At 37.6% G+C, this 25,282-nt stretch overlaps 1 protein-coding gene across 1 annotated transcript in view; it reads right to left on the reverse strand.

Moving 5' to 3' along the window:
* Window positions 1-25,276, reverse strand: part of PPP2R5A (protein phosphatase 2 regulatory subunit B'alpha) — a 42,686-nt gene extending 17,410 nt beyond the window's left edge. The window contains exons 1-3 of the mRNA XM_015621670.1: window positions 25,024-25,276; window positions 7,838-8,034; window positions 2,660-2,761 (exon numbers count right to left, since the gene is read on the reverse strand). Of these exons, the coding sequence (XP_015477156.1) occupies window positions 2,660-2,761; window positions 7,838-8,034; window positions 25,024-25,174 (450 nt within the window). The 5' untranslated portion in view covers window positions 25,175-25,276. The remainder of the gene's footprint in view (window positions 1-2,659; window positions 2,762-7,837; window positions 8,035-25,023) is intronic.
* Window positions 25,277-25,282: the final 6 nt, after the last annotated feature.

Here is a 25,282-nt window from a genome sequence, read left to right on the forward strand (position 1 = left end):
TGCTTGAGGAAATTTATTAAAACCTGAAAGGATACAGAGAGAGCCACTAGAATTGTCATGGGATAGAACACTTTTTAAGAGTGAACACTAAATTGGCACATTTTGTTTTCCCTAAAGGACAGGGGAGGAGGATAATTATGCCTTCTTTCCATAAATAGATACAGTGACTGCAATAGACATCAAGCAGATGAACTAAGTGAAAAGCACAATGCTGCAACATCTTGTTACAATCTTGTTACATCTTGTCCAAGATTAAATTCAGGCTATCAACTGGATATCAAATGACTTTGGAAATCCTTGTGAGCCTTGGAAGATACATGAAAGCCACTTTATCCAGGACACTTCAGGAAGCAAGCTGCAGTGGCCATTCCTGGGTAAGTCAAATTCTCACTTTCCCTGTATAATGTTAGCAAACTTAAAAGCATAACAACAACAATCAAACTAGGGGCACCAGAACAGGTTCTAACCACAACAGATCCTACCTAAAGAGACAGGCATGCTCAACTTTCTTGAGTTTAACAGAAACATTACTCTTGGAAATACTAAATGAGGGGAAAGATATTTGATTTAGTAATTTTTGTTCTCAAAACTAGTCTGCTTGGGTCAAAGAGCTATGAAATAAAATTCCTAATGCTTTACTGATTCTATCTTGCAGGGACCACTAGATTACTGCTTTAAACAATTCCAGCAACTCTGCAACTCCCTAAGCTTCAAAATGCACAGCGGCTTTAAATATCAACCTGTTCAACCTACTTTGGCTGCTACAAACCATTTTAAGCACTTTAAAGCAACATCTTTCAAGTGAAACTCATTTTACTGAAGGTCTGGAGTCTTTTGTTGTGGCTACACACACTGGTTACTTACTAAGCAATTATGTCAACAGATTCAAGCAGAGAAGAGTAGAGGTTCAGACTTTTTTTCTTTCCTCTCCTAGAAAAGTGGCTACCTGACTGCCAGATCAGGATAGAATTTTGGAATTTGTAACTGATCTGTCACAAATCACAGTCAGCAAAACATCCACACCTTCCCTCCTTAAGCAGTCCTTTAGACTATGCCAAAAATAATAGTGTGTTTTGCTGGGAAGGAGAACAGTTGTGTACAGCCTTTCTTCCACACACAGAATCTGACATTTCCAGCAGCTTTGTGCTCCTGAAGGGCAATGAGCAACTGAGTCTTCTATGGTCCAGGATCACATGAACTGTAAAAGGACAGAGTGGGAAACACAAACTATTTCCACTATGCTGCAAGGAGTAATCTATTCCAAGGACAAGATGAACAACAGACACAGGAGAGGGAAATCCACAACCAGTGACCAGACAGCCTGGCAAAATTTCCCTTAGAAAAATGCAAGGAAGAAACCTGAAAATAAAATTTCAAATAATACCACAGGCTACAAATCTCTTTCAATTCCTCTCAGGCAAGCCTAAGGCACAAGTGAACTGATCACAAAATCTACAGGTCTTTTTCTATGAACAGGACTAGAGTTTAATTATGACCTAAAGTGAACTGAGCTAGCATTTACAGATTTTACCTCTGAGACATGGTATTTAGAATTCAGATGGTGCTGCTACTGACTACAAGAGACATTTGCTTAGCCCTTGTACCATCCCACCTAACAAAGTCAAGGTTCTCATCTAGTTCAGTTATAGCTGTTTCTCCTATTAATTCGAATCAACCATATATAAGAAAATAATTATCACAGCCTTTGACCTGCAGAGTTATTTTTTTGTGATAACTTAATTCTTGTTTGGTTTAAGTCTGAAATACTATGCTGAATACATACTTTTTAGAGTCAATATTAGAAGCTCAGTTTTTAAATAAGAGCATTTGTGGATGCATTAGAACTGTAATATTACGGGGGAGAGTATCATTTTAGCTCTTGAGAGGAGGGAGCAAATGGTATGCAGATGTGCAGCAGCTCAATCTACCCACTGCTAGGAGCTGCAACTTCACTTTTCTTTAACAGATACAACTTACATAAATTCGGCAATGAACTACCCTGAGATATGTGCTTGGACCTTAACATCTTCTAAGAGTTAATGGAAAATAAAATAAAACTCAGCAGCATTCCAAGTCAATCACATTGTGGTTGTGTGTGATACAGCAGTGCTATAAAAATCACGAGATCTCCATAGAAGTGCAACAATGGAATAACCATGCAACTGTTACCAAACAACGCTGATATTGTAAAGCCTTTGCATGGAGGGAGGGAAAAGGGTGGGGAAGAAGGAGGGGATTTTTATTTGCTCAAAGGACAAATAAAGGTTATTACTCCATTTTTTGTTATTGCCACAAGAAACTGAACTGTTAGTATTAACTTCTATTTCATTGAAACAACACTATAAAGTTGCTCAGTTGCAGAAAACAAACCTCTTAGGTGAAGAATATAATTATCTAAAATATCCAGCTTTAAGACATACATACAGCACTATTTAACAGAGCAATCCCACTGTTTAAAAAATAATATTTAAGCCATTTAGAAGTGTTACATTCAGCCATATTTATGCATGCTAAAAAAGGCACTTTTTTTCCCTCTCAGCTATAAAAACTCAATTGTATTACAAAAGCAATTTTTTTGTCCTTAACGAAGGCACAAAATGACTGAAGTATCCACATTTCTTGCCTTCTGAGAAGGCTTGAAAGTAAAAGAATCACACACCTGTATGTGGGGCCATGAGGCTTCAAGAGTTGGTTCATCTTCTTCCGGATCAAAATCTGGGTTATCGCTAGGTGGAAGTGTTCTGAAAATATTAGAACTAATCTGCAAGCAAAAAAAATAATTAAATTGTATCACTGTTTATGCTCTCACTGATAACACTCATTAGGGTACTCATTTACCCTGAAATCAAATGAAACAAAACCATCTAAAAAAGTAACATAATAAATCACTAGCTCATTTTCAAAACTACAAAACACAAACAGCCAGAAGTCTGTAGCACATCAGTGAAAATAAGAAAGTAACTTTTGTCTCAACTGCTTTACAAGCTTGTAGCTAGACACAGTCATATTCCAGCATCTCCCTGGAAACTATGGAAGTTTAAAAAAAAAATCAGCTTCCCTATAAGAAACAATTTTTAACTACATGACACCAAGAGCTGTTTCTATATAAGACCACAAATAAAATATAACTAAAATCAATTATGAATTATGAGAGGTCTATCCACATAAGAGAGAGCAAGCATGTCTGTCATGTAAGACAGACAATCCCAAAAATGTATTTTATTTCTACAGCTCTTCACCTTACTTGATTTCAAGATATTTCTGTTTACATTTTTCACCTTTGAAAATTTCAAGGTGTTTCAAGGGTTTGGAAAGTTAGAAATACATAACCATTCTAGCATATCCATTTCACATAGTAGCTATTTTTTCTTAAAGGTAGTCTAAGTTACTTTTAGTATGATACAGTCACATCAAATCAATTTCAAAAGGACAAGTTTAAAAAGGTTTCTTCAGGGATTTTTGAAGTATATTAAAGCATGATAGAAGACCATTCAGATGTCAAAGGAAAAATGTCATTTCCTGCACAAGATATACTGGATTTAAATCTCTAACACAAACAAAAGAGAACATGAAGTTCATTTAATTTCTGCATTTTTTACCATTCCTTCAGGAACAAGTTTAACCCGACTTTTCCAACCACCTTTCAAAATCTTTTAGTCTTTTTGATCAAATCTGTTTCAAGTAGCTGCTTATTACCAAGGCCTACTAAGCACAAAAGAAACTACCCAACAGTTTGCAGAAAATCCTCCTGCCCATATTCCATGAAGTCTCCAAGGTGTTTGTAGAATCTAGCAAAAGGACTTTAGAAAGATCCTAAAGTCACAGGACATAAGCATCAGCTGCCTCATTAAACAAGATACACAGCTATTGCATAAAATGCATTTTCATTTCCTCCTATGCTCTTTGTTCTGTGTCCTGTCACTGTCTCCTGTTAGGACATGGCAAAGCTGCAGCACTGCTGTCCTGAACTGGAAGGGCAATGAAGTTCTGTGTGGATGGGCTCAGCTGTCTCCAAGCTTAATGCACAGGAAAAACAACAAAAAACAAAACAAAACCCCAAACCAAATAAAACCACCCAAACAAACAAACAAACCACCCCACAAAAAACAGTACAGTTGTCCTTTAATGCTGTAAACACAAGGGACTTGGGGTTCCAAAGCTTGAGAACAAAAGGCTAGGGGAGAGGAGTGAGAAATAGGAGTCAGAGAACATTAATTTTAATCAAGCTCAAAACCCAACATTACAATCCTCGTTCTCTTATTTGCTTTGTCTGCTCTTAACAGGTATTCAATAAAACCCTCCAGCATACGAATTGGTCTCCTACAGAGAATGTTCTGCCTCTCCTTACAAGTATTCTGTAACATCTCCTGCAAACACTTCTTTTTGTTTCTGTATGCATCTTGCTGAACTGAGCTGGTCAGCCTTTAGCACAGAACCTCAGAGGAGTAAGTTTCATGTCCAAAACAAAGCTACTAAATACACTTCTGTACCAGAAACAATCAGCAAGCCTCTCAGCCAGGCCTGTGGAAAACCAATTGTATGATTTTCAGAGTATTCAGTACTTCCACTAGCATTATTCACTTCCCAATAATATATGAAACTTAAAGTAAACTTTGCACCCTTTTTCCATACTAGACTGTCTCCCCAAAAAAACCAATTAATTTACTTTATTATGTTTAAAATACTTTTGCAAATTCTACTCTTTATCTTCTCATGTTACTTAAAGCATTCTTTTTCTTTCCCAAGTGTTGTCTTATCCCAAAACTGTGATTTCAGAAACACAGATCATAAAAGGTTTTTAAAGCTGGATAGATTTCCAGATAAATCCAGCATCAGCTTTCTAAATTAAATCTCAAAGTTTTCCAAAAATGACATCAGAAAATGTACCAGTAAGTGCACTGGGATACAGCAATTACATTTTATTGAAACAAACAACAAAAAAAAAGTCCCTTATTGTCTGTACATTTGATCTCAACATTCAAAAGATACTAGGTTCAATTCCAATTTGAGTGTGCAGATTGAGGATACCTGATTTCTTTTGAATTCTGAATTCACAATTCATACAGCCTGTTAGAGCAATCTCATTACATTAGATTTTTATATTCTGCTGGGGAACGAGGCGAGGTTGATAAGCACAAGGAGATGAAGAGTTACGTGTACTGAAGAGACATTTCTGTCATGTTCCCCAAACTGATAAAAGGTAGAACTTTCCAATTTCCCAGGAAGTTTTAAAATATTTACAATGCCAAACCCTGATTTCCTTTTTAGTTTCAGAGTGCTTTTAACTGAGAATTTCCAAACAGAATACACTAGTTTTAGATGACCCAGAACAGAGGTGCACTGACCACCGTGCTACATCTTCAAAACTATTTGTAAGCAAAATTCCTCCTCATCTGAAGGAGAATTAGGTTGCCCAGGGCACCAAAAAGATAACCTACAGCGTGTCCTGCACATCCGTTTAAACAAAGACTTTTTTAAATGATGTTGTTCCATCTTCAGTGGCTTGAAATGACACTGGTATCAGTTCAAGGTCCCTGCCTCAGGATCCAAGCATAGCAGAAACAACCAGAGGAGCCCGTGTGATACTTGGGTCAGCAGAGACCAGTGAAGGAAAGGAATGTCAGAGACCTCCTCACTTGCACAGACCTTGGCTATGCACTGGTCAGAATCAGCATCTTATGTCCCTTCCTGCTATCTTTAAGGCGTTGTTGACTTAGCCTCTCCACAGCTCAGGTGACTCCAAGGAAACCTGTTTGAAACCTGAAGCTGTTTCCTCTGAGAGCTGGAGAGAAGGTGTCCCAGGCCTAAGGAAGGACAAGGGGCTTTGGAAAGAAATTGTTTCTGCTTCTGCCACTGCTGCCACTCTGGCTTTTTTCAGGGAATTCTTTAGTCTGCCTGTCCTCTACTGCCAGCCAGATGATAGTTGGATTTCATTAAGGCCATTTCTACTTTTTCATCCCAAAAACACACTTCAAACACTGCAGCAAAACTCAACTTAATTTTCTTTTAATATAGGATCACTGAACATCCTAAAAACTTAAAACCCAAACAAAACAGAAGTGAAAGAGTAACTCTTCAATCTCATACAAGTTTTGCTACTAAGAAAGGCCTTGAGCCTGACACAGGTGTTATATAGAGGGAGAACAGACCCATGCAGATTTTTTTCCTGAAAGCTGGAACTTCGTCCTAATTTACAGCAAAGGCCTCTTCTGCTGCCAGTTGCCAGGGAGATTAGAAATACTATTCAAGCTTGGAGGGATCTTTTGTCTCAAGCTCTCAAAAAGCTCTCACTGAGCATTTACAGCTCTCACTGAGCTTCACTTTCTGTCATTTTAGGGGAGAAAAGGAGATGGAAATTTGTTATGGAAGGGAAAACAAGCATCCACAGAATCAAATCATTTGCACAACAACAAAAAACTCAAAAGAACAGCCCAACACCACCTTTTATCTCCAAGAAAAGAAAACAACTCAAACATAAAAGAAAGCCTCCCTTCAACAAGTAGTATGGGCTAGTTAGTATATTCTTTCTTGTAACAAGGGGCTACAGAGGGCACACAGAATAAGAAAATACTGCAAGGATTCAGGCTTGCTGCCACCAGCAGCAAGAAAAACAAAAAAAAAAAGCCTAATAAGAGGTGAACATACTTTGTCCTTTATTTTCTTATGTAAAAAACATTTAGGACAGAAAACCAGGTCCTTTAAAAAACGAAATTATACAAAACCCTGCAGTGTCCTAGATTTTTTTGTAAAACTTAATAAGCATCTGCTGAAACAGCCAAAACGATTAGAAGGGTTTCAATAATCCTAGCCCTTCAGTATAATGGCAAAACTTCCACATTTATTTACATTTAAGATCTGATCTTCCCTATCAGTTGCCCAGAAAAAAAATCCCAACCAAACAACAAACCACCAAACAACAAACAAAATTAACCTTAAGAAAAAACTAGCTTATACTGTATAGTGAACCACAGAAGTTGCAGGCTCTGTATGTGAACTGCTCTGCTTATGTTCCTGAGAGCTTTTTTAAAGCCAGCATTTTATCTATGTAAACTTCACCAAAGTTTAGAGAACCATTCACATAAATGCATGGGCACTAAAGCCACTGTTTTTACATTTCACTTCTCTAGGGAAAAAAAGAATAATTTCAGATTATTCTCAAGTGTCTTTCAGTTGCATTCCCTGTACCTTAAGTACAGGCAGATCAAAATCATTACTTAAGTAGCATTTGAAAATGCACATAAACACCTGGGAAAGTCAGCAGATAACAACCACAAATATTTTGTTCATTATTCAGCAAGTCATTAGTAGCAATTGCATGGGACAAGTCATCCTATGGTTTATAACTTCAGCAAACCACTTAGGCTAATATAGTGCAGCTCTCCAAGGCCAAAACAATAACAAACAGACATAAAAAGTATTTACAAAGTAGAGTTGCTTTCTTATACTGATAAACTTTTCTGCTGTCACCAGTACCTGCAGCAATACTACCAGAAAACTTTAGCCTAACTCTTCATTGCCACTAGTAAATAAAAACAGACAGCACTGAAATATTGCCATTTTCTGAATGAGAACAACTTTAAAGCTTACCCAGACTGCAAGTATCCTGCAGAGCACCAGTTCTTTCATTTTAATTAACCTGAATGCATCATGTTTCAGCTAATAACTAGAACTTGCAAGTTGTTTGTTTTTACAAGCCTTTCCAAGCCAAGTTATCATTAAAAATTATATTGTATAAGCAGAATAACCAACCACAATTCTGAGTTAAATGCCATTACAGTCATAAACTGATTAAGATATTTTATTAAAATTCAAACTATAACAAGAGCATTCTACTTACCATTTTCACTATGTCAGCATAAGCTGATTCAACAATCACTCCACGATTTGTTGAGACATATTCAACCAGTTCATTCAGTGTTGCTCTCTTGATTTCTTTGCTTTTCAGGTCTGAAACAGAGTCCATGAAGTCAAAGAGCACACAACACTGTTGCAACTTCTGACAAAAAAGATCTTGCTGTTCATTGAAGGTGGCATCTATAGAAGAAATAAACAAAAACAAAACAACAAACACTTAAGTCTGTAGAAGCAAACACAGGATTTCTAAATCTATTTTGTTGACAAGAATTTGCATAGCTATGATTTAGTTTTTTAATGGGGAATGTTGTGCTTCATAGTCAGCAAACTAATAGCAAATTATTATGCAATTTTGTCAAAACTGAAAATATCTGTATGTAACAATGGAACACTCACCATCCCCAACTTTTGGTACATGAAAGAAATAATGGACAAAGATATGGCAGCAAATATATTTACCAGCAATGAGTTCCTGAATTAACATTATTTGAAATACATAGACATTAACAAGTCCCAGATCTCCATCATTAAAAGTCATATCCAGAAGCAGTGCATCAAACTAACCTTTCATTCATCCGATTTGTCTCATTCTGTTCCCTAATCCTTTATTATGTAACCTGCTTAAAAGCTGTAAAATCTGCTTTGAAGGAACCTTGTCTTTTTACCCCAATGCAAAATGCTTCACATACTTTTGACATCATGTGATCAATGTCTCTCTGAAGAAAGAATTCCAATATTTCAAAAGGATTAATCCTGAATTTTAATGCTTTGGTCTAAATAATTTATGACAATCTTAGTCATATAAGGGTCTTCCAGATTTTTTTGCCTATTAAGACAACGTGTTTGGCTGCGACTTAGCATTTTCATTTCAGCATTCAGTACCTCTGTAATCTGATAAGCAGAATTCCTCCATTAGCATTTCACATTAACTCTAAAAGAGATGGATTATCAAGCACTACAGTCTTCAAAAATTTAATACATCCTTAGTATGTTGCAATTGCTCCAAAGCTGCATGATCGTAACAATCATAAAAAAGTCATTGTTTTAACTAAAGATTTGGTTTGTCTTTTGTTCTTGTTTTCAACTGGTTATAGGGGTTCAAAGCCACTGCACCAATACAGCATCAGTATCATCTATCAGCTTGTTGGCATTTAACTTACTCTGGTGAAAAAACAGTATTCCCAATTTTATCTCCAAATAAAGAAAGCTCTCCCCCTGAAGAATTTTCAAGACTTGTCTACATCCTGACTACATCCCTTAGCATCATTCATTCACTGCAGTATTGCTATGAGCACTGTTATTTCATCACCAAAAAAAAATTATCAAGACAGGAAAACGGCAATTGAGTACTGAAAATCTTAAGAGTCTCACTTTAAAACCTGAACAAATCACAAAAAATCTCATGCTTCTCTTTCATGTTTTAGAATTATTCTAATTTAAAAAAACTTCATTAAGTTTATACCTTTAACAATTCACTCTGATAATGCCAATTTCTCAAGTTTCCTACCAAAATACCTTTCATTTAGTGGCTGAAACAACAACAGTCAACAGCAGGTTTAATAATCAGTAGTTACCTGATAGAATTATTTCATTTCCATAAGCAAAAATAATTGCTGAAATGGATTGACACACCTCCACTGTAACCCATACTGCTCACTGTGCCCTGGAAATTCAGGCATATACAGAATACTGTATTGTGCTCCCTTTCCCCACCTGAAGGTTATGATCCTATTAGATGAGCATAACAACTTCAGGGAGCTTTTGAACAAGCCAGCAATTACTACTCCCTCATGAAGAACAATTCACACTTCTGAATGTCAATTCTGCCATTTTAACAATTTTTCTTTTGAATAAGAAACCTTGCAAGATGCTTATTTCACTCAGATAGCTACAAAGACACGAATTGTTACACTCTGCAAAATAATGAACATCAGCTGTAAAAACATTTGTAAGTTACGTAACATTTCAGGTCAGATCTTCTAATATTCTACAGCAGATTGCATGAGTAAGTATTGTATCATAGCAACAATGCAATAACAGTGACATGCTGAGGATAAAATCCAAAAAGCCTAATTTAAGGAACTGACACAGGGAGGGGAGCTTTTTTTGTTGCTAGCCCCAAGCTGATAGCCAGACTAGCACAGGAACCAAACCTACTCTTATTTTCCCCTCACTACAAACTCAACTATACTCCAAGTTACAAAGGTCCACAAGTGAGGCACAACTAACACAATACAGTTAGCTAATGATAAAAAAAAAATAAATTGAAAATTAAAAAGGAAGTATCACTAAGCAAAATTTACCTAGAAGTTTCAAGAACCAGTAGATAGCACCTGAATACTTCTAGCTTTGGTTCAAACAGACTAAAGACCTAAAGCTAAAAGCCAGTAACTGGAATTCATACAGAATAATTAAGTCACTTATTACCTTCCCTACGATATCAAATAAATTCTTGCATTAGCCACTTCTAGTTAGACATCAGAGTAAAAGTGAATCTCTCCCCTACCATGCATCAGCAGTCCATTTCATTAGCAACCTGATCCCTCTCAACTGGACGGTTCCTCAAATGAAAAACCTGCCCATTAATCTGTTTTGTTACCATTAAAACATTTAAAGTAAAACTAAAGGAAGTACCTTCTTCTAAGCATTCATCCTTTTTTTGTACTTACAAGGGGAAACATTTTTTTTTTAATCAACTTATTACTCTAGTAGTCTGCAAGAGATGAAAATTATGTGCAACCATGGCAAAAATAAGGTAACAAGGAAGCCAGTTCTGTTCTATCAGCACAATCCGTCTTCATGTGCTCAATCCCTGCTTGACACATTGCACATTTGTCCCAGGAATGTTATGAAAGGTACCATGGGAACCACCAAGTGATTGAGGAAAATTTGTTTGTCAGATGAGATTCTTAACTTTCCAAAGCCTTTAACTATCCCGTAATGGTGAAAGCTAGACAACTTTATACCACAACAAAATCATATCACAATAGTTTATTCTAGTTCTAGGAATAAAATAAACTGTGCCACCATAACTGCATAAACACTGGAGCTTTTAGCTTTAGTAGTTGAACTACCCATGGCATGATTTTTAAACCAGCTTCAATCTAATAGTCTATGCAGATTTGCATTTTAACATGTGGAGTTCAAGATCATTGTTATTCTTCAAATACCCTCAATACCACAAAGACCACAGAAGATAAATTAGGTTCAAAGTAGACAGCAGATGCCTCAATAAAACAACTCTGAATCAAGCATGATGATGGGAAATCCTGAAGACAAAAACTTAACATCCAGCACCAAAGGAATTATTGCAAATTACGATCCACTTTAATCATGACTTGCCTCTGGTCATTTCCATCATAGATAGTAGAGAGCTTGAACCTGATTAAAATACTCAATTTGATTGTTGCACTTCACAATACTTAAATTCTCCACAGACTATTTCTACTGTTTACAAACTTCCCCTCAGACAGTAGGCATGATACTAAAGGAAAAAAAAGTAGCAAGCAATTTGACTTGGAAGCTCTTCCTGAGCAGAAGTTTTAAAACATTGAAGCTGTATGAGTGTGCAGATTTGTCCCTAAATCGAATGCTTTCAGATTTATAAGGCCATCAATGCAAATCTAAGCATGGAATATTGAGTCAAGAGACTAATCTTTCTAGGGAAGGCTCAAGTAAAATATGGAAACAAAAATAATTCACAAGAACTACCTCAGTGATACATAACTGGAAACAAAAACACACTACAATGCTGTCTTCCTACAACATATTTATCTCTTACATTTACAGGCCTTCCTCCTGGAAGGAACAGAAAGATAATTTTCCTTTCTCAACACAACTGTTTACCCAAGACATTCAGTACAGAGAACCTAACATAATCCTTGATTTATCAGCAGAAATCAGACTCTAAATGCACAAAAACTCTCTCAACTACACAAATGGCAAATTCTAAATTCGTAGTTTCCTTGCCAATACAAAATAAACCCTCTCAAACATTTGCAAACATTTTCCTTTTTTTTTTTTTTAAGTCTCACTAATTGAATAGTTCTCTTTTTTCCTGGTAGAGCTACCCCTGGAAGATGCAGAAGCCAGTGAAACAACCACGGAGCTTTTGTCTGACAGCCTCTTAAAGCAGCTCATACACAGCCCTTTCAAGAAGTTAGAGGACAATGATATTACAGAATAAAGTACCACATACCTCCTTAGAACTTGTCGACAATTTTACACTTCTACATAATTCTCTGACAAACTGAATAAATGAAAAGGATCATGTCATAATGATGCTGCATTCCACAGTGCAAAGTTTAGGATTTAGTCTCTGCTGTCTGGATACATTTACTGCACTGTATTCAGCTGTACTCAGTGGTGGCAGGAGATGCTGGAGTAGGACGAAGCCTTAACAGTGACAAGGAGAGAGAAGCACGTGGACGGTGAGACACCAAATCTCTAGGTTTGGTTTTGGGGCTTTTAGTTTAAAGGAATCAATGTTTTTGTACAGCCTGCTCCCTTCAGAGACACCATTAATCTGAAAAGGAGGTAGTGTGATAAACTCCACCCCACTTACATAAATCAAGCACAAGGAGTCTCATTTGACATAAATTTAATATTTGGTTTTGTCCTGGACAGCTCTTGTGTATATGATTGTTGTGATCTCTCCTAGCATCTGAACGTCAATGCTGATGTTACAGGCACGACAAAACATTGTTAGGAGATGCAGTTTTGGCAAGTTGATGTTACAACAGGGCACAGAGTGTTTCCAGGTTCTCAGAAGTCTCCATCTACAGCCTGACAGGCAGCAAAGTTGTTGGCTGACAGCAAGTGAGAGGTCTCTCTCCCTGCTACCCCCTTTCCCATTTACTCCTCCCTTTCCCTTCTCTGTTCCAGTCACATCCATCCATCAGCACTGGCTCTGGAACTCGTCAGGCTCTTCCTAAGCTGCTTTAACTCAATAACATGGTCATATTAGTGAGGTTAAATGGCTTCTGGAGGGGCCTGATGTGCATCAGCTCTGGCACAGGATTAGAGACGGGAGCAGCAGCTCTCTGCAGTGAGCTGCTAAGTTAGTTTACTATCTCCTCTGGAACCATATCATCCAAGTATTGTGGCATGAGATAATGTGTAGGTAAGATTTTTCACTTAAATTAGGCATTTTTGAGAATTGGATTTTGTATTTGTTGCAGGGCCTGGTTATTTTTGGGGCTTTGTTTTGTTTTAAATCACTTTAAGCTCCTTTTTAAAGAAAAAATGTATCTCCCATATACTTGGCTGCCCTGGAAGTGTATAACACTCCCCAGTAACTCCATACACCCATAAGAGAAGTTCCCACAATTCCAACTTTTGGCAGCTCAACAGCCCCACTGAAACTGAGGGAGCTACTCAGACGAGCTCTGTGCAGCACTATAGGCATCCAAGGAACTTGTCATCAATATTTTCAGATTGTCCACATTAAAAAAAAAAATATTTTGTCACCCTAAGGAATAAGCCCTGTTTTTTAGTAGACCAGGGTTGTAGGTTTTCCCTCTGTCCCCTCCAATCAAGAGTTCAAAGAATGTATTTTCAAATTACCTGTTACCTCAACCTCTACAGCTGTTGCTAGGACTCTGGAAGGGGCCGAGTGAATTTTTCTGCATGTTATCAGTAAACAGAACTCTGACTTTCCAGGACAAATAAGGGAGTCAGAACATTATGTATCTTAAAAGTTAACCAGCTCTTTATTCAATAGTAAGTTTGTTCACTAGAGAAGGAGATTTGAAAGACAATGAAGTAAAAATGCATTTTCAATCATTACTGAAAGGAAATTTATACTACCTATAGGAGATAAACAAAAAACAAACCAAACAAACAAAAAATCCCAAAAAACAATCAAACCACAAAACAAACACAAAAAGGACTCAGCATAAAATTGCCAAGTTGGTCAATCTTGTCTAGGACCCAAGTGGTCACAATAACATTTAAACTCTTCATTTCAGAAATCAGGACGGCAAAGGGGCAATCAAGGTAACAAGCTAAGCTTCTCCTGTACTTCCATTTTTAAGTAAACTATTCTGCAGATGGTCATCAGGCAAGACTTGCACACTGTAAATCTCTGGTCTCTTTTGAAATAGTAAGAAAATCAGAAATTCTGCTCATTGGAATAGTCTGAATTTAAGATTAATTCTGTGATACAGAAACAGGGAAGGAAAAAAAAAAGGAAACCACATATTAGAAGTAAAGCCAGATGAGACTAACAATCAACAATTCCTTTTAGTCACATACAGCACTGTGGTTTAGAGAGTTAGCTACAAGTCTAGGCTACAGATAATTTTTAAGTCATTTAGAAAAAAGTTAGGAAAAAGTAAGCTGTCTCCAACCCAGTAAGATATTGCTTGTTCAGAGAGTCTCATCTGCTGCTCCACGTGGCCAGCAGTTGACCTCAACAAATCAGTCCAGAAAATCTGAAAAGCCCATGCTGATCTAACAACATCTGTCACAAATTCTGTGACACGGCTTCTTGCAATGATAATGAACTGCAAGTGTTTAATTTAGATTGTTTCTACCATCTTCCAGGCTTTCTTATAACCTCATATAGTTAAGTCTCCAGCTACTACCATGTTAAATCCCTTGATTTTAATTAAGATTTGAGCCAACCAAGACACTTCAGAGAATAAGAAAGTACACCGCTGAAATGTTTTTGTATTAATAGCCCTATTTCTTACTGTTTAATTACAGAAGACAACAAGCAGTTAAGATGCAAAAAGTAATACAAATACTCTTGGTCCTTCAAGTTAGACTCTAGTAACTGGGCCTGCCAAAAGTCACCTTACTTCTATCACACTTTCTAAAGAAGAAGAATTAAAGCACCATTGATTCTTTAAACAAATAAAAATTTACCAAGCATACCAATCACTGGAACAGGAACAAAAACCATCCCAAAGTCACCCTTAACAAAATGTACAAGTTTAACAATACAAAGGTTACCTCAAGAGCACACCAGCAGTTCAGAATCTAGCTGAAATTCAGTTCCATGCAACAACAAGAAGGAAAAGCAGGGGGAAAAATCGGCCAATGGACTGACATAGTCGAATCAGTGCTGCTTTTGAAAGTTTTGAGAAGTTGAAGAATTTGCACATGGCTAACTATGTGAAGTTTTGTTCAGAGTGATACTATATTTATTAGAAAAGGCAAAGAAGTTTCATTTCTTACACAGTTGAAGTGTAATAGTTTCAAAAACAATTACTCCCCCACTGCTCTTGCGGGGGAGCTTCCTCCCATCTGTAAGTCAACTATAATGCTCTCCAATGTGTTAATTTATGGTTTTGGGACACGCTGCTACTGCATTTGCTGTCTTCATTTAAAATCCATAAAGCAGTTTCAGTGATTGATCATGTGGCAGGGTAAGCCTTTTTTGAATGTACCCAGACCCTCTAAAAAATTAATTTAAAACAGGAACCTGCCTCTAAGGAAGAGACTTCTAAATTTAAGGGTGATAAATCCTATTGTGGAATTCATATGCATAGCCAGGTCATTCATTCAGGAAAAGGGGAGAGTAATTAATTTATTGAATGGGAAATTGTTTCTCAGAAGATGTGAATATGGGATAGATAGCACCTTTAACTTAAAATTACAGAAATTGATACAAAGGCCCATGAATTGAAACTGCTTTCCCAAACAGAAAAGACTGCTCCCAAATAGCTTTTTAAATAATGAAATGAAACAAAGGGTTTTGTTATGGCAAAACAGAGATGCTTTCAAGAAGTCTTTCTAACAAGAGGGCAAACAAAGATCAAGGTAAAGCCCTGTGTATGTAAACAGGTCCTTTCTTTACAATCTAAGTCAGGGTACACTGAATGAGCCACGAAGTGGAAGTACCCAGAGACGCTGCACAAGCAACTTGTTATTCCAAGTAATTCACTCTTGTGCCAGGAAAATTAACCACCAGCAATACCCAAGAGACTACAGAAATGGAAGGACACCACATACCAAGCTTCTGAGAGTGTCAAATCAAAAAGATCAGAAGGGACAATTGCTATGATGCTCCATGTTCCCAAAATATGACATTATTTACACTTTTCCACAAATGGAAGCATTTGCCCTTAAAGAAACAGTATTTATCATAGGGTAATGGTTCAACAAAGTACTGGATTTTTGCAAGTAATTTTGAAGACACAATAAAGCCCTTGAGGGTGTGACAAGGTGGACTCCAGGAACCATTCCACATCTACCCTGCTAAGAAATAAAAGAATAATCTGAGCAGCTCTGTTCTCTATTTTACCCCCAACAGCTGCAGTGCTCTGCACAAATTTTATCAGGGCACACAGACAGCTGAAAAGCAGGTAACAAAGTTGTGTGCCACAAAGGCTCAGTAAAAATCTCAGCTTAATACCCATTATCCAGGACTGCATTAACAACATTTTCAATTCATAGGGACCTAAACACTTAGCTTGAACAAAACTAATTGATTTGCACCTTTTAAGTCTGAAGGGACAGCAACTGTATTTACAATTTAAGTTCCCTCTACATTAAGTCAACTGCAAAACTCTTGTCTCACTGACATTACGGCAGTTTATAATTATTGAGTGGTAATTATGAAGTATGCCATAAGCGGATCTGTGTGGCATATTATTAACAGATTAAAAATCTATTAACTTGTATTCTTCCCCATAATTTCCTTACCATATCAAAGTATAAAATTGATATTGAGTAAGATGAAGTTGCTCCAGTTTGACATCACACTAGAACATGCAAGTCAACACAAATCAAGTTTGTTTATTTTCCAGAAACTGAAGAAACACTCATGTAGTTTTCACATGGCAATATCAGTGCTAAGTGAAATATAAAAATACCCTTTATTGAAACAAAGGGTAGCTGTTAAACAAAATTTAACCAAATTACAGAAATTCAATTTGCAGTTAATTTAGCACTTAGCTTTTAAACATGAAGGAGATGCATAGAGGAGTCATTTAACAGGAAATGTGTGCCAGAGGAAACAGTCAATCTAACATCTCAAAAGACAAGGAAAACCCACCTCTTCCTTTCAGTTCCTGCGTAAATCTGTGTGGAAGTTACAAGTATTGGATTAACTCCTTGGATAAACACATAGCTTGCAAACTGGCTAAACAAGTGCTTCTTACATTTCAAAGACTTCTCAGGTCAATAACATATGGAGATACTTTATGTTGCAGTAGCAAGAACTATGATTAGACAGGGAACACAGGTGAAATCCTCCTTGTGCTGCATTCAGTGACCCAACTCCCACCAACCTCAACCAGAACAATCACCCTGAGCAGACAAATACCAAACATTTGGGCGATCTCTGCTTGATTTAAGTGAAATAGACATTTAGCCTCATAAATAAAAGGTTGAGATATTTCTTTCACTGATTTTAAGCATACTCTAACAGTTAGTCTTTCGGCCAAACACTCTAAACACCAAGTGCTCAGTAATGAAGGAACCTGCTCTTTAAGTCCTCTCCCATTTGGCTAAATCTCTTGGCTATTTTTAAACTCAATTTACATCATCTTGATCTATTTGGTTTATTTTGATCCTGCTTCCTACTCTTAAGGGAAAATGAACAAATATGTATTACCAAACCCTGTCCTTCCCAACTTTACTGTGGGACCAAGCCCAGTCTCTGAAGAGGACACTGATACATCTAAATTTTTCTTTAAAAACAACAATAACTGTTTCCCTACAGAATCCAATTATGCTGAAATGCATGAAATATGTAATTCAAGACCTAAGCTCAGTTCTCACCATTCGTTGCTCTTACATACGTGAGGAACCAAAATTTTGTTGCTTAACAAGATGCACGTCATATTTCAAACATAGAATTTGTAATGGAAAATACAGTACAGTTTTTGAAAGTTTTATGCAATTACACTAAACTAGAACCTTTTTTAAAAAAAAAACACTTTCCCCCCCCTACACTCTCACATATAATTTTACTTGAGATGAAACTCATAAAATAAAAACTGTGCCTCTATTTTGAAGGACCAAGCATCTACAGAAATAAACCTATTAAATCACTTCTAAAAGCTCACTTGTTTATGCAGTGGTGCACTCTGCTAATCCTTTAATACAACTATAATAGAAATGAAGCTGTTTTCCCCTTTGTATTCAGAGACATTGCTGTAACTTTTTATTCCTGATTGTTTTCAGATCAGCCTTTCTGGCCCGTGCTATACTGTCCTTCTCTAAAATTGCTCAACCCACCTCCTCTTTCAGCTGAGAAAATCTACTGTGCCACTTTCACTGTTACCCACAGCTTGCCAACTCTCCAAGCGTGTGATGGTCTCAGACACAAACTTCCCATCAGTCATTCGAAACTTGTATAACATGTGGAAAGCTTTTCTCCTATTGTAGGGAGTAACTCTCTCATCTTTTAATTCTTAGTGTTTTAAAAAATTATTTACTAGAAATAGAACAATATAGAAATCTTCCTTTTGCAGCATTGTTCTTGAATAGACATGCACAAATATAACTTTTGCTGTTGCTCTCACCTCGACCTCCCAGCTCCCCAGCAAAGTTTGTATTTCTCTTCTGAATCTTATCATATCAACAATGCTGACAAAAAGCCATCAATTTCAGCAAAGCTTTGCTTGGTAAGATCAAAAGAAACAATGGCAAAGAGAAAAACTTAAGATGAGAATGAGATAGAAATCTTTTCCCAATAGTAAAAGGCAATGCAACAGCAGTATTTTTTTATTATTTTTTAATCTATAGCCTTTTTTTCCACTATATCCATTGCAGCACTACATGCTACTATTTTAGCAGGATACAAGTCCCTGAATTCTGATCAAACTACTGTTTGTTCCCATAGCCGCCATACCCTTAGAATACTGAGTCCTAGTATCCTGCATTTAAATTTCACCAGCCTTTCCCAGTTTCACTTCCCACCCAGAAATGTACAGTTATGCTCTCCTCAATTTTAAATTCTCAATAAAAAAACCTCTCATTTGATGAACAAGCTAATCTGCAATCAATTCCCTAAGCTTGTGAAGTTTCAGGAAGATCACAGGAAGTTCAAAATCCACAGCTGCAATGTAAAGCTATGAAGAAATTAGAAGAGAATATGGTAAGAAACAGTTCCAGAAAGTTTCACAGCCAATAGGAGTGTTGAGACTCCAAACAGTGAGCTCTCTGCAGTCACTGGAGAGGAGCTGGCCTCTGCCCTCCGTTCCCACTTAAGCTTTTCCATCACCTCGGCAGTTCCATGCCATGCCTCCACCTGTAACGTACTCCTGGGCTCTTGCCTGTAGAAAATGACAGGTTTTGCCTACACTTGACTGCTCTCCTAGCAGAACTACAGACAAGAAGCCCCTAGAAAGCCACACAGAGCAGCCTCCCAGAGCACTGCAGATGGGAGCAGCAGAGGAGATCCTCAAGGAGCTCAGCTTGGTACATACCAACTCATCAGTCCTGCTGCTGAGCTACAGCAGCTACAATCGGACCAAACAAGAATTTGGACCAAATGAGATTCATCTGCATTAAGAAACACATTCTAAGCTCTAAAGTCCAGCAAGCATTAAACCTCAACACAATTCATGTTTGTTTTGGTTTGTTTTAAATATTGACACTGTACAATTTATCCTTCCTCTACTGTTCAAAGTAGCTTGAATTGGTTTTGCTGAAACTAAGAAAATTACCCTGAGGAATAGTTGCAAATAAAGCTGTCCATACTTGGCATGGAAAACTTCAGTCCAAACAGTTCAGCAATGTTGTAAGCAGCTGAGAATAAGGTCTGGTGAAGGAAAACTGAAGGCAACCTTACCTATAATGAACTCTGCTTTTGAGTCAGAAATATACTATGAAATAGGCATCCTGCAGACAACATTATTCACTGGCCACAAATTCAGCAAAACTTGAAACTAGTTCAGTAATTCTCTGATGGAATCAATGATTCAGACTTTAAAAAGAAGTCACCATCTAGTTTATACTAGAGCATTTTGCCAAGGAAGTCTTCTAAAACAGGTGTAATTTACTACCTGTTCATCTAATTGGGCTGAGCTCCAACCATACAAATCCACATGGCTAAAAGTCATCATTTTAACCTGCTAGATTTAAAACAGGAATCACGACAACAAGGGTATAGGAGTTCTCAATGGAAGTGTTTTTTTAATCACAACACATAACCCCTCTGCTTAAAAAGAATATGAACTTGTCCAGAACTGTAGGTATGACACCTTTTCAAAAGCACTGAATGATTTTAAGATAGACAGATGCTAAAACCCACCCCCCATATCCATAGATTGAAGTAATCATCTTTTGATCAGATAGCCTGCAGGAATAATTAATTCAATTTGTATCTCCTACAGCAACTAACATTAAATTCAGCACCTGCAAAACTACTGACTAAACCAGAAAGCAATGAATATGGAAAAAGAAATGTGATACTAAGCTGGCACACAGAAGATGTGAAAGATTGAAATAGAAAAGTTCATGTGAAGACTGTCAATAGGCTCTATATTTAGGAGTTGCTTTTGATGGAAGTATATTCTAAGACCAAAAATTCAAGTCTACGGATAAAAAAGGTCAATTTGTTAAGAATTAAAGACTAAAATGTTCCACTCCATAAACTAGGAACAGTTTCTTAATATAGAAAAAAAAATCAAACAGCTCATTTTTCATGGAACTACTACAGCTTTTTCATCTGTTATAGATTGTTTATTTCTCAAGATTGTAACTTCACTTAAGAGGAAGTTTTGACTACTTCATAATGTGCCCTGCTGAGATTATAGTAAGAGGTAAACAAAAATTCCTCACAAACATCCATTCTTCGTCTGAATTAAGGATTCTCACTTTTAAGGCAAAACTCATCCAAGATGATCACAGTTGCAAGGGATGTTGAATTCAAAAGGTGAAGGATGGAGGACTACAGAAGAGGAAATAACAATGAATCATGAGGGATACAAAAAAACAAGTGCAAATCTGAGAGAGAAAACTCTCCTTTTACTTATAAATATTTATTAAGGCTGTAGTAAAAGTAAACCTTTCTAAAACTTTGAAGCACATTTTCCCTTGGGGAGCAAAGGCAACTTAATACAACAGGAAAATTTCTTTCAGCTGTTTTCAATTCCACTTATTTATGTCACTCTGAAGCATACACTATGTGACTCAAAACCAGTCAAAGTGTGAGGCTTGAACTGATCCTCAGATTTAGTAACACTAAAATTTTACCTACCAGCAAGGTTACTAGGCCTCCCTGCAACATTTCCACAAAAGCTTAACTTGAACACAACTGGTTTTCAGTCAAACCCAAGCTCGCTCTCAAGGGTTTAAGTAAAGAAAATAACCAGAGTTAACACCTATTTTACACCCTGTATTTGAATGCTGACACTACACACTGGGAGATATTCTTAAAAATGTCTTCTCATTCCAGTACACTCCACCTTTGTAACTCTCAGCCCTACAGAGATCCCTCTATTGCTAGTCCATGGCTGAAAGATTTCTGGACCACTTTCCAATTCTTCTCTTGAAAGGGAAAGAAGCATCAGGAAATTTTTATTCTTTCCAGCTGTAGTAGATATGTTCGGTACACAGGAAAAAAAATCTATTTGCTTTACAACTTGACGGGCCAATGAGTCCTGTTTTCTGTTCATCACTTTTCACCTGTATTGCTTACATGCTGCTTCAACCAAAAGTGACAAAGACAAGCATGCATGCATCTACTGGAGAGAGTCAGATCAGGTTCCAAGGTCAAGTTGCATCTCTTTTTCAAAAATGAAGATAACTGCCATGTTCTATTGCAGTCTCTTGAAACAATTTTCTATTGGGACAAAATTATCACTTCTTAAGACAATTAAAATAACACTCCCTTTGCCAGATTTCTTAAAAAGCAATACTCTTGGAATTGTCCATGAAATGACAAAATCTTGCTGTGTTCCAGCACATTATTTTTGTTGAAGAATCTTCAAAATTCTTTTATTATGCAAACTTTAGGTAACAAAATGAAAAGAAGATTGGGGAGGGGTGGGGGGTGGTTAAACAATCTTTTTTTTTTTTTTTTTTCTTTAAATATCATCACTGTCTTCAGTATTTCTTATTCAGTTGTTAAATTAATTATATATATATATATATATATAGTCAAATGGACACTGTCCTGAATAACAATGCTATAGGAAACCTAAATTAACTGCAGAACAAATTACTAAATTATTTTGAGTATCCTGCCATCATTTATGTTTTGCTAAGCTATCATCTAAACAGGGTATCATCACACACAAAGATAAGCTGAATGTTAATCACAACACACAATCTTGCCACTCCTCAATCTCACTCCCCCAACAACACCTCTGAAGGGAAGAGCTCCTGCTCCTGAGGTACTACTTGGGACTGTTACCCACTAGTAAGAGATGTGCTGTATCACTGCTAGGAGAAGGAATACACACCCAAAGCACAGAATTTTGGTAATTCAAAGCAGCAGTACAAATAACTGCAGAAATACATATTTTTAAGATTACCTGTCTAAAGGCTTTGAAACAATACAACTCTGAAAGTGTGTCTCATCATCTGAGCTGGCCATTTCAGTGGCAAACAAAACAGCCCCTAGAGAAAAAGAAAAATCCCACAACACTCTCTACCTATGAAGGTAATTTCTAAAGTGACAGGTAATTTCTATGTTTCTTCTGGAACATCTCTCTCTCCAGTAAAATAGATGCAAGTGTTTTAGGCCAGTCTGACAAACCTACTGGGGAGTTTTAAAATACTGTTTATACTTATCTTAGAATATTTTCTCTTAAAAGCGATGAAACAAGACAATACCTATAAACAAGATGAAATATTTTATAGCAGCATAATACCAAATTGCTATCTCATCTAAAAATATTCAATTTTCTCCCAATACAGGTTTGAAATACCTCAGATTTAACATTCATTTGAAGAGGTCTGTAAAAGAAAAAACTTACTCTAATTACAAAAGTGCATGCTGAGCACCCGTAGGCATCATTACAATAACTGTACTTTCCTTTTCCAGCCCATCCCTGGGAATTCTGGCTCATGATTCTGTAGATGATACTGCACTGGCAGCATCAAAACTATTGCTAAATTCCATATCGACTTTAAAAAATAAAGCAAAGCTTTATCTTCAAGACATGTGTGATTAGAACAAATAGTTTTATAAAACAATCCAAACTCTTTCTAAAACCTTTTTTGATTTCAGGAGCAAGGAAGGTTTAAGAGGAAAAAGGAGAGGGAGTATTAACAGATCAAAAGAAACTATCCCATGTACACAGCTACATTCAGGACAAATCTAACATCACAAACCTAAGGGAGAAAAACAAGCAAAAGAAGTGTTGCTTGACTTGCTGCAAACTGGCTACTTGGGACACTACAGCTCATAAAACTGTATTTTGCCCACGATTTCTTTTCTGTAGCAGGTCTCCAAGGAAAGACTTCACATCTGAATCATAAGCATAACGACTGAAGGGATTTTCCTTTAAGAACTTAAGGCAATAAGGCGATTCAAACTTCTATAAAACCCTGCATAACTGAAGAAATTCCTCTGCTGGTTTATGGCTTCAAATTTCCAAACATCTAAGCTGCTGATGCCATGCAAAATTTCTCTGTGTTACAAATAAAAAGCTGTAAAACCACACTCACAAAACTGGAAGACTTAATAATGCAGAGTTAAAAACTTTAATATTAAAGTCACAGCTCAGTAAAGAATGCAAACTTGGACATTTTGCTGATTTGAGCTGGAATTGTTCCCTGCGTAACACACGTATGTTTAACTGTTTGCTGGACCAGGACCCAAACTTTCTGAAGTCTGCCACCTATGTGCAGTGTTCACCGAGAGCCTTTACAAAGTCTCAAGTGTGGTTTCTAAAAGTCAGTTCTGAGGAAAACGTATTGTCAAAACAGCATGGGAACAGCAGAAACTGAATCTTGATTTCAAACAAATTATCCAGGTTATAAATCCTTTAAATTAAAGTAGTGGACCAAGACTGATCACAACTTGTTAAAGGAAAGCTCAAAAGAAGCAGCGAGAACACCCCTGCTGTTGTTTTAACACCCAAAACTACTGCAACAAACATGTTAAAACCAAATAAACAACCCTGCCCTTGTTACTCCCCTTCCTAAGCTTATTTCTAGTCAATAACATTTCTGCTAAGAGCCAGATTTATGATTCATGTACATCTGCCACTCAAAAAGCAGGAAAAAGTGACTGTCTTTAAATACTAGAGACACGACTGTAAAATGCCATAACATTCAAACTGAAAAAAACCCCACTTAGTACCTGAGAATATTTTAAAGTCTGCTATATCTTATTCAGATTTTGGATGTTTGCTGCAAATCAGATTTTTTTTTTTTTTTTTGCCACCATCATATGATGCAGCTTCAAAAGCCTTAAGACTTTAAAGCCAGTGGAAACAAAATTAACATGCTAGGTCACGTTAAGGTAATCGCTCTCCCTTATTTTTCAAGTACCTGACAAATGCCTTAATAAGAAGTTTTGTATTCTCTCCCCAGCACATACTTCTCGTTATTTTAAAAATATACAGGAATACATTCTTATTATCAAAGACGCAGAAGGCTTCAATGAACTTTCCTTCATTTTTGCAACCTAATGAACTGAGCCTTCTCAGATTTTAGCTGCAGCACAGTGGATAAAACCTTCACTGTCTATTTTCTGTTTCAGCAATGCCAGCATCCAGAGTTTTCATTCACTTGAGAGTGTTTCCACACAGCACTGTGCAGGAGGAAGTTTCCGAGGCAACTCCTGGAGAGCAGCAAAACGTCGTTCCAACACTGTCCAAGAGCGGTGCGAATGCACGGAGCAGCCGAACGCGAACTCTCTCCGGTAACTCGGGGTGTTATGCCACGGGCAGAGTTCCCCTTCCCAAAATCCCCCGTGGGAGGAGCCACCGCTCACTCACAGGTTTAGCGCTCAACTGCCTGCACTCCTGAACTCAACTCATCGTCTGCATTTTCCTCCGTAAGACCTTAAAAACCACGCGAACCAGCCAGAAAAGGGGGTTGGCGAATTAGTGGAGTCAGCGCCCGGGACAGCGAGCGAGAGCCGACCCGTGCGGAGGAGGAATTCCTGCCGCGGGGTCCCTACCTGGAAAGCACCGGGGGCAGGGGAGGACACGGCTAAAGGGCAGAGGGCGCGGGGCAGGGGCCAAGCCAGGGCAGGCGGTGTGGGCAGCGGCACCTGCAGCCGGAGGGGAGGGCGGGAGGGCAGGCTCGTACCTTTGAGCTGGGGCAGCGGCGAGAGCTCCACCGGGCTGCCCTGGCTGCGGAACTGCGAGGAGCCCTGCGAGCGCTTCTGCCTCTGCGCCTTGCGCACCGATTTCCGTGTGAAGCCATCCACCTTCTCCGCGGCAGAGATGGCCGCCGACATGGCTGGGCGGCGGGGCGGCTCTCCACGAGCATATATTGTACCGGAGGGAGAAGCGGGCGGGCAAAAAACAAAGGGGCTTAAAAAAAAAAAAAAAAAAAAAAAAAAAAA

Source organism: Parus major, chromosome 3 (assembly GCF_001522545.3).
Source record: "Parus major isolate Abel chromosome 3, Parus_major1.1, whole genome shotgun sequence".
In the NCBI taxonomy this organism is placed as follows: Eukaryota; Metazoa; Chordata; class Aves; order Passeriformes; family Paridae; genus Parus; species Parus major.